The sequence below is a fragment of the Ictidomys tridecemlineatus genome, chromosome 3 (genome assembly GCF_052094955.1).
Source record: "Ictidomys tridecemlineatus isolate mIctTri1 chromosome 3, mIctTri1.hap1, whole genome shotgun sequence".
Taxonomy (NCBI): Eukaryota; Metazoa; Chordata; class Mammalia; order Rodentia; family Sciuridae; genus Ictidomys; species Ictidomys tridecemlineatus.
Window position 1 is genome coordinate 148,077,997 of NC_135479.1, and position 9,997 is coordinate 148,087,993.

At 38.4% G+C, this 9,997-nt stretch overlaps 1 protein-coding gene across 2 annotated transcripts in view; it reads right to left on the minus strand.

Annotated features, from left to right (window-relative positions):
• Cfap91 (cilia and flagella associated protein 91) overlaps positions 1-9,271 on the minus strand; it is a 64,369-nt gene extending 55,098 nt beyond the window's left edge. For both annotated transcript variants that reach the window (XM_021727961.3, XM_040270305.2), the window contains exons 1-5: positions 9,057-9,271; positions 5,808-5,884; positions 5,177-5,331; positions 3,936-4,019; positions 2,877-2,933 (exon numbers count right to left, since the gene is read on the minus strand). In XM_021727961.3, the coding sequence (XP_021583636.2) occupies positions 2,877-2,933; positions 3,936-4,019; positions 5,177-5,331; positions 5,808-5,884; positions 9,057-9,174 (491 nt within the window). In that variant the 5' untranslated portion in view covers positions 9,175-9,271. The remainder of the gene's footprint in view (positions 1-2,876; positions 2,934-3,935; positions 4,020-5,176; positions 5,332-5,807; positions 5,885-9,056) is intronic.
• Positions 9,272-9,997: the final 726 nt, after the last annotated feature.

Genomic DNA, 9,997 nt, shown 5'->3' on the forward strand with positions numbered 1-9,997 from the left:
CCAACTTCATCCATTTACCTGCAAATGCCATGATTTTATTCTCTTTTATTGCTGAATAATATTCCATTGTGTATATATACCACATTTTCTTTATCCATTCATCTATTGAAGGGCATCTAGATTGGTTCCACAGTTTAGCTATTGTGAATTGTGCTGCTATAAACATTGATGTGGCTGTGTCCCTATAGTATGCTATAGGAGTGGGATAGCTGGGTCAAAAGATGGTTCCATTCCCAGTTTTCTAAGGAATCTCCAAACTGCTTTCCATATTGGCTGCATCAATTTGCAGTCCCACCAGCAATATACTAGTGTGCCTTTTCCCCCACATCCTCGACAATACTTATTGTTGTTTGTATTCTTTTTTTTAGAAGTGCCCAAGAGAAGGATGCAAAAGAAGAATGCTACTTTGATAGAACTCCTACACTTATTCATAATTTTTATTCTTTATGTCATTGTTACTTCGGAAAGAACAGGAGAAGCATGACTAATTTTCTCTAACCTATGCTTTTCCCCCCATTTCAGTTAGTTTTAGGGGAGAGTAAACTATGAATGAGAAAGAACAAACCTCTTCCTTCAAGACTCAGACCCCAAAACTCCCCACCTACTTTCTGTTTGACCTGACCCTGCTCTGTTCCAGCCCATTCTCATGGTCAAATACTCTCCCTCTGTCACCGCCCAGGTACCAGGGGGCCTCACTATCTGCCTCACCCATCTTCTGAATTTTCCCTCCATCATCCAACAGAGCTGCATACAAAGAGATTTCATTGAATGTTTTCAGAGTTTTAACTCCTTTTTCTCAATGCCAAGATGTTTACAAAGAATCCAAAGATCCAAAAACCAGCCATGAAAAGGCTGTGGCTGGAGAAGGCCAGCTGCTCCCTAGACAATCTATTCCCCCTAATACAGGTGGCACTTTCTTCCCTGCTCAGAAACGCAAACCTGCCCGGATTCCAGAGTTGGCTTTGCTTAGGAATACTGATTCATTCTTTCAAAACTTCCATAGTAAAAACTTCTAACATGCCAATGTCATGGTCTAACTTTTGGGGAGAATTTTTATTCCTTATGTCATTGTTACTTAGGAGTAACAGGAGCAGGAGAAGCATGGTGTTAATCACTGTAGGCCTTGAACTCCCTATAATTTAACAATGGTTTTACAGAAGGTAACTATGATCTCCAAAGTAGGCAATCCCATGAGCCTGCTTCTAAAGAATTGCCAGGGGATCTGTAGGGATCCACCCATCTCATAGCTCCCCCTTTGCTCACACAAAGCATTTCCTATAAGTCTGCATCTCTTCTTGATAAGCTGGCATCTTAGAAAATTGCTCCATCTGGGAAGAGCAGGGAATCTATTCTCTATCTCAAGTCTTAAAAAAAAAATCAAGGGAGAAGTAGGATCCAATTTGGCATTTATTTTGAGGATTATAGATATTTTACAACATATGTCTTATTCACAAGATGCTATATATGTATATCATTAAGAATAACTACATCATTTAAATGCATGCTTGAAACCCAGTCCTAAACACATTTCTATTCAGAATTTGAGACTTTAAAAAAGGCATCTTTTCCTGAACATTTCATGAATACCTTGAAATCAGAGAGAAATATTAAGGTTTGTTAACAGGAAAACGTATTGCAAAAAACTAGATTTTCAGTGTAATGCTCTACATAAACTGCTGCCTGGCCCTAAAAAATGGAAGACATTTATACCAGATTCAGCCCTTGAATTTTACTTCTCTCATCATGGTTCAATTTTTTGTGCAAGAAAAACTATATTTTACTTATCTTTGTAAATCACATTGCTTTGTATAGGTTAAATAATTATTAAATTATAAAATTCTAGCATTCCAAAATATTCCTTAATTTATTAGTTTTTCAGATAAAATGTTGAAGAGTCATCATCATAGTGTGAGTTTCAGGAAAGCAAAAGAAGACATTTAAAGAATATTAAACTTTTTTCTCTTAATCATAAATGCTATGGTTTGAATATATGTCTTAACCAAACTTCATGTTGGAACTCAATTCCAATTTTGATAATATTAAGAGGTAGGGCCTATTTTGGAAGCGATAAAGCCTCATAAGAGCATTTGGTGCCTTACAAAAGGGCTAGAGGTAATTAGTTAAAAGGCCCTTTTTGCCCTTTCACCTTTTACTGTGTGAAAACATAGCATTTGCTCCTCCTGCCATGTAAGGTCTTCACCAGACACCAAGTGTTAGTGCTTTGATCTTGGACTCCCCAGTCTTCAAAACTATGAGAAACACATTTCTTTTTTCTTTTTTTTAAAGAGAGAGAAAGAGAGAGGAGGGAGGAAGGGAGGGAGGGAAGGAGGGAGGGAGGGAGGGAGGGAGAGAGAGAGAGAGAAAGAGAGAGAGAGAGAGAGAGAATTTTTAAATATTTATTTTTCAGTTTTTGGTTTTATTTTATTTTTATGTGGTTCTGAGGATCGAACCCAGCGCCCCGCACATGCCAGGCGAGCGTGTTACCGCTTGAGCCACATCCCCAGCCCAGAGAAACACATTTCTATTATGTATAAATTACCCATTCTGTGGTATTTTATTACAATATTTAGACTAAGACAACTCATAATAAGAAATACATTTTATATCATAATTCATTATATACATAAAAACATGCATATATTCATCTTAAAAGGTATACCAAAAAGCAACTCTTCCTCAATATGTCTGATACTCTGGTTATTTTCTATTGTTGTTTGTTTTTTAAAATGCTGCTCATGACCCACTAGAAAATTCCACACTTTCTACTGGTTTTGATCCACAGTTTGAAAAATATTGATTTAGAGAACTATCTTCTAAAAGCAAATATGGAAGAAAATAACAAATCAAAAGAGTGCTTTGAAATAATGGTCACTTACTTGGTTGCTGCAAAAACAACACTGAGTGGCATCTGTTGATAAAAGGGAAGGAAGGGCCTGGGATGAAAAAGAAAAACACAGATGTGTGGGACTTATTTGCATTTTGCATTTCTTCTAATTTTAGTATCTGTTTCTTAAAATCTTTGAATATGTTATGGACCAGGCTATCTGGGCAATAACCAAACCTACTCTATTTTCCTTGAGACTCCATATCATGTAAGAAAAGCTTCTCCCATGGGAAAGCCCCTCTTCTGTACCCATTAATAGTTACCTAGACTTGGCAACACAAAATAGCAGTTCTTATACAATGTAAAATTGTTCTCCTTTGTTTCCATTTTACTTTGGCAATGTACCTTGTCAGAGATTGATTGTCTAGACATTAGTAACCATTCTTTTAATTTGTACTGAACTAGGATCATTTTGACCAATTTCCCTTCTGCTTGCTTGCTGCTATGTCAACCTGCAAAATCCTGTGGGAAACACCAATGTACCCATTGCATTGTCTCACTAACTGCCCAATCCAGCTTCTGTACCTGCTTGCCTGCAGCTACATCAACCCGGATGTGGTTTTTGCCTTTAAATATCCTAAAATGCTCAGGCTTGGGGCTGTTCCTTGCAGAGACAGTTATGGGTCCTGTGGGGAGCAGTACAGCTGGCTAAATACTCTTCAATTGGGGCAAAACTAGGACTTGGTGTGTTTTCTGAGGGATCTGCCCCACAACAAATATCCCATGTAACAATAATACTAAAACTTTGGCATATATAAAATCACTGAGGGGAGGGAGGAGGGTCTTGTTTAAAATGCACATTCCCAAGTCTGGCCCAGAAGACTTAATAGCTGTAGAACACAGCTAATGAATGTGCATTTTCAGAAGGCACACCAGTATGTTCTTTGTGATGGCAAACAAGCCATGATTTCAGAAACTGTTCTCCACTTGGGCTTCACCAGCCATTAGCTATGAAGTGTATTGCATGCACTAAAAATGATAGCTGTTATCATTGATGTAAAGAGATTTTCTAACAATGTCAAGACTGAAATGTTCATTAGTCATTTTGTACCTGTCAAAGTATTTATAGCGATTCTTTCCAGTAACGTCGGGATTTTCATAAACTTCTTTAGGCATCTGAAAACAAGTGCCCATTCTAAAGTGAAGCAGGAAAACATTATTCAAGTGTATCATTTCCACCTCTAATTTCTACTTAACATTTCTACATCTATAGAGTCTGAATATCTCATAGTAACAGGGAAGTCTTTGTTATCATGCATTTAGCTATTCTACATCTTAGACTAGGCATGATTACTTCCTGTAAGCCAGGAAACAAGAACTTAGTAATAGGGAGTGAGAGCTCAGAAATGAATATATTTGTGAAATCCTGTATATAAAAATGCCCACTTTTAATTAAAAGCACATGAGAATAACAAAGTTCCAAAAGTATTATCATTTGTTAATTTACTAAATATTAACTTTGTAGTTTAAAAAATGATTTCAAGAGTAAGGTGATTTGGCTGTAAGTCTCCAAAAAATATTTTGGACACTAGCAGAAAAGAGCACTTACAATTTCTAAAGATGGATCAAAGTAACAAAAACTCAGTCATTCCTATCCTCAGGGGCAAGTTGTCAATAAATGTATACATATTCTGCAACTTTCAGGTCATTATTAGCAGGCATACCAGTCTCTTCCCTGCAGATGACAAACAAGCTATGATTTCAAAAACTACTTGGGCTTCAGGGGTCATTAACCCCAGCAAGTTCTCCAATTCCTAAGACATTCTGAAATTCCCAGTAATTTAATTTAAAGCATCCTTCCCCAAAATCTAGAAATTGAGTATGCTTTAGTTAAGAATTTAACATTTCTTAGATATGACACTAAGCTTAGACACTGAGCTCAGTGGTAGAATGCTTGCCTAGCATATGTGAGGCCCTAAGTTCTATCACCACGTAAAACACACACACACACACACACACACACACACACACACAAAGAATTTTAACATTTCTCTGAAAAAAAAAACCAGCATAAAAATATCTCCATAAGGAAGTTTCTCACAAATAATAATTTGTGGATTAGTAATTTACATATTTTTTTCATGCCAACCTTCTGAGAACTACTAACCAATAAATGTATAACCTTTGCTCCTTAATCAAGCTTGTTTTGGAAGAAGGGGTTTAACAAGAGAAGTTGGTCCAGGTAAACATTATAACCATACATTTTTAAATAATGCAGAGTAAATACATTAAAATTTTTAAAAATAAAAATACACAAAGTATATTTAGTGTCAGGAGCCACCTGACACTTACGTGGAAAGCTGCCAGAGGACTTCTTTATGCTTCTCAAGTCCCCTCCATTCTCGACTGATAAATGGTGGGAGAGGATCGGACTTGTTCCAATACTGAGAATATCTTGGATAATGAATCAGGTTACTGAACATGCTTCGAAATCTGGGAACTTTTCTCTAATGTTAGGAAAGGGAGGAATGGAGAAAAAGAACATAATTATATACATATATAAAATATCAGATTTTCTAAAGCACTTTAATTATATTATAAACTTTAAAAAAATAGAACAAGACAACGAATATTGGGAAAACAATTGTTGTATGCATAGACAATCTCTAAAAGGACGCTCAGGAAATTGATGACAGTGACTATTTACATGGCAGGGCTAGAATTAGTTTATACTGTATATGCTTTCATACTGCTTGCATTCTTCCAACCCAGGCATGAGTATCTTTTCCATCAAAGTAAATTAACAAATGGCTCTTGTATTACAAGTATTGAGATGCCTTGCCCCCTAGTAATCATAGCAAAGCAATTTCTGCAGACCCTAAAATCCAGTGGAGATCTGATGATTGTCAATCTGATTAAAGCAGTTAGCCATGCTAGACAGTTCAGATTCATTAGGTTGCCTTAGTAGATGAATCAGACATACCAGTCGGCTTCGAATCAGGGTGGCTTGAATATATGCCTGTGTGTGGTCTTTCTCGCTTGACACAATAAACAATGGATCTGAGAAAAAACATAATAAAGTAGTATAAGGAGTAGAAAAAATATTCTCCTAGGGTGAGAACACTAGCAAAGCAATATAATTTTCTTTCTTCTTTCTTCTCCCTTTTTTTTTTTTTTTTTTTTTTTTTTTGAGATGGAGATCTCATTATGTTACCCAGACTAGCCTTAAACTCCTGGGCTCAAACCATCCTCCTGTCTTAGCCTACTAAGTATCTGGAACTATAGGTATGTAACACCATGTCTGCCTTGTAATTTCTCAATTGGAAAACAAATTAGAAAGTTTAGATATTGCCTAACTCTGCAGCAACTAATGGCCTTATTATTCAATTCCTTCTACCAGTGAGAATTTGTTAGATACATTTCTTTCCTGTATATTCCAAGTCAGTTTATGAAAATGGAATGCAAAAAGAAAGACCAGCATCTTTACAAGCACAATACCCTAAATAGCTCTCTTCATTCCTATGAAGTCCTTCGTAGTCCAGAAAATACTTCAAGAGAAAAGATATTATATATACATATGTGCTATGCCCAGTTACAAGAGAAAGAAACAATAAATTTAGGTACTAGTTCTATATTCAGTGTACTAAGTAAGAAGAGGCAAATAGCAAAGTTCCTCAGAATTGGTAGACATGGTAAGGAACTCTCAATTTCTAATAAGAAATAAATAAGGTCAGCTATCTTCAGAATGTACTCCTTACGTTTATAAGTTCTGTACATTGATGATGGGCCTAAGTTATCTCTCTGAAGTTCCATAGAAGATTAACCTGTTGTTATAAGAACTTATTTATTAGGTATATCTTTAATGATGAAGAATATTAGTGATTGATTACATCACCCATTAAAATGAACTGATTTGACACTGAACTCATAAACAGTCTTCAGAGAGACACTTTATTTCCCAAGTAGACTTATCTCTGGGGAAACAAATACCCTGACCAGCTAGTCTAGGACAAGGTGTTTTTGTCCTATATGTCCTATTAAGTCCTATATGCTTGGACTACATACATCAACAAAAAGATTTTTAAAAACTGACTTCATGGTAAGCGCATTAAACAACAAATATAATAAACAAGAAATTATATAATAAGTTAGAGGATAATAAATGCTATTAAAAAAGATATCAGGGTAAGGGAGACTGGGATCAAATTTTAAATTCATGACAACATAACATGTAAGGAAACTTGAAGGTGAGGGATTTGCTATATGAATATCTGGAGGAAGAACATTTTAGGAGAGCAAATCACTAGATGAAAGGCCCTAAGATGAAAGCATGACTGAAATGTTGGAGAACAGCAGAAACCAGGGTGAATGAAGTAGAATGATGCAAAGATTAATACATTAAAAGTGAAGGAAATAACCAAGGGCTTCTTAGATAACAGTTAAGGAGCTTAGAGGTGTTCATATTTATACCTTTGACCCCATACCTAACCCGTCACTTCTTTTTTTTTTCTAACAGATGGAAACCAGACCCAAGGTCAACAAGCTTACCAGCTGGTCAGCATCAATGTTACTTCTTTTAAATCTTCAACTAAGATACATGAAACTCTATTCGATACAATTGGTGGTAAGCTTTAGGATTAAGAGGTTATGTACAGTGCCACCCCAGCCCCTGTTCTAGTAAGATAAATCCATACACAAGTGGCTGTCAAATGGGAAAAGGAAGCACATACATAGAAAACAATAACATGCCAGATAAAATACAGATAGCTAGAGTTGCCAGTTAAATCTGAATTTCAAATAAGCCATTAATAATTATTTAATATAAATGTCCCAAATACTGCATGGGATGAAAAAAATTATACTAAAATATTATGTTATTTATCTGGAATTCAAATTTAACTGTACATCCTCTATTTTTATTTGCTAAATCTGTCAACATTAACAGGGTAAAAGACTGTAAGGTCAAAGAAAGAAAGCAGGAAAGCATGTCACATTAGTGTTTAATTTTCCTGTCTAGGTTCTAGACTGTCCTGGTTATACCTTGCTTCCTGTAGGTGACTAGCTGCATGAGCTTGCGGGTTTTATTGTAACAATGCAGACTTTCAATTGACCTATTATGAATGGATTTCTGTTCTTTCCAAGGGATGTGGAAACATTTAGCAATCTCTGCAAAAGAGACACTTAGAGGTAAAATAATCAACAAGCTTAATAAATTCTTTGCTTGTCTTTACTGAAGATGTTTATCTTCCTTCTCAAATTACCTTTGAAAGCAACATAGAGATATGTTTACAGGACTTACTAGATTTATTTAACAAGATGAAACCAAGTGTGAATAAAGATTCCCGGGCCAGAATATGTAAGCAATCATTACATAGCTCCTATCCAGGAAATGGGTACCCTGTAGGATCCCATTCAAAGAAGACTCTGGGCATCCCAAAGGCAACACCATGTGTTTGGAAACAATGCTAGATTCAGGCCAAAGCCTAGAGCTACTGAGAACAAAACTGGAAAAAAAATAAAAATCATGTTTGACTGTTGTAACAAATGTAACAGTAAATTTGGTAATTGAATTAACATTTTGAAGTACCTAGCATAGGTACCAGCGTTGAAATAGATTTTGAGAATATATAGAACAGGACTTTGAGGTCCAATAGAGTTAAAACACAAGTGGAAAGTCGGAGAATTAAAATAAACTGGAGCTTTATTGGCGCTAGAGGAACATAGTTTTTAAACAGTATTTTAATGGAAGAGAAAACGTTTAATGAAAAATAAAATGCTAAAATCAAAAGTGAGATAAACTGCAGCCTCTTTATCTACAATGCAAAATCTGAAGCTGCCCAGCGAATGAGAGCTGGAAGATCATTTTCGCAGGGCATTGTATGGAGTTTGAATGTGGGAACATTGTGTGCATGAATACCCAAATCTGCAAATCTCTCCATACTTTTCCGCTGAAGTAGGTTTCAGAAAGATAGCTCAGATCTGAGCAAATGATCCCAGGACAGAGACAAAGAGTAAGGTGTCCCCGCGCGGTGCACCTGGCATGGCGCACCTGAGCGCGGGGCCATCTGGAGAGCTTCGTAGCTGCCCCAGCCTAACAACAGACAACTTTGGGCAGGGAGTCTATCCAGAGGTTCATCCTTCGTTCACCATTCCCCGGCAAGGTCCTACCAACTGTAAGGTCAATCTGGCCCAAGAGTCGACAGCCCAGGAGCGGGTTCTGGGGCAGCCTTACCATAAAGGAAATCGTACGTTCGATTGGAGGAAAAGTAGCCCCTCGACTTCTCCCGACACAGTTGCTGAGATAACTGACGGTCAGTCGGGGACTTCTCGATGGTCACTACGTGGCTCATGGTGCTGCCTCTTTCCTCGGGCCAGCCAGGGACAGCTAGGGAGGTCCAGTTTCTGTGTGCACCGTAGCTATGGTAACCTACCCCTCCCCTGCAAAAGGCGCGCGCGGGTCAGGGGCGGGGCGAGGCTCTGGAGGGGCGGGGCCGGACAAGGATGCAGAGCGGGGCGAGGCGCTAGAGGGGCGGGGCGAGGCGCTAGAGGGGCGGAGCGAGGCGCTAGAGGGGCGGGGCGAGGCGCTAGAGGGGCGGGGCGAGGCGAGGCGCCTGTGGGAGGATCCTGGAGCCGGGTTAGGGCGGAAAACCTAAAGGAGGAAAGGAGAGTGGGGAGGGAAAGGATGGGAGAGGGACAGCCTCAATCCCAGTAAGCTTGCTAGAGGTGGCCCGCAGCTTTTTAGCGTCCCACGCAGGGTCAACGCCGGGAGCTAAGGAAAAGGCGATTTGCCAGTTATAGCCTGTAACCTCTTTCGGAAACCCCTGGGACGTCTCAGAACCTTCTAGAATGGTTGGGTGCTTTCATTTCAGAAAGTCCCTTTCCAGGGGACTTGTGAGAGAGCGATGAGGAATTCAGGCTCCTCAGTGTTAGGCCTTGGCTATCGCCCCACGCGCATCAGCGTTTAGAGTGGGCTAGTTCCATAACTTACTGGGCAGACTGCTGCCCCCTACTCAGTCTGGGCATTATTAGATCAAGGAGGAAGGGCTGTAGGCCTTCTAAAAACTATAATAGCAAAATTTGAAGATGGTCAAAAGTGAGCCCATTTTTAATAAAGTATCTATACCCAGAGTCAACCTTTGTTAGCATTTCCCGCAGTCTAGTTTTATTCTCTCC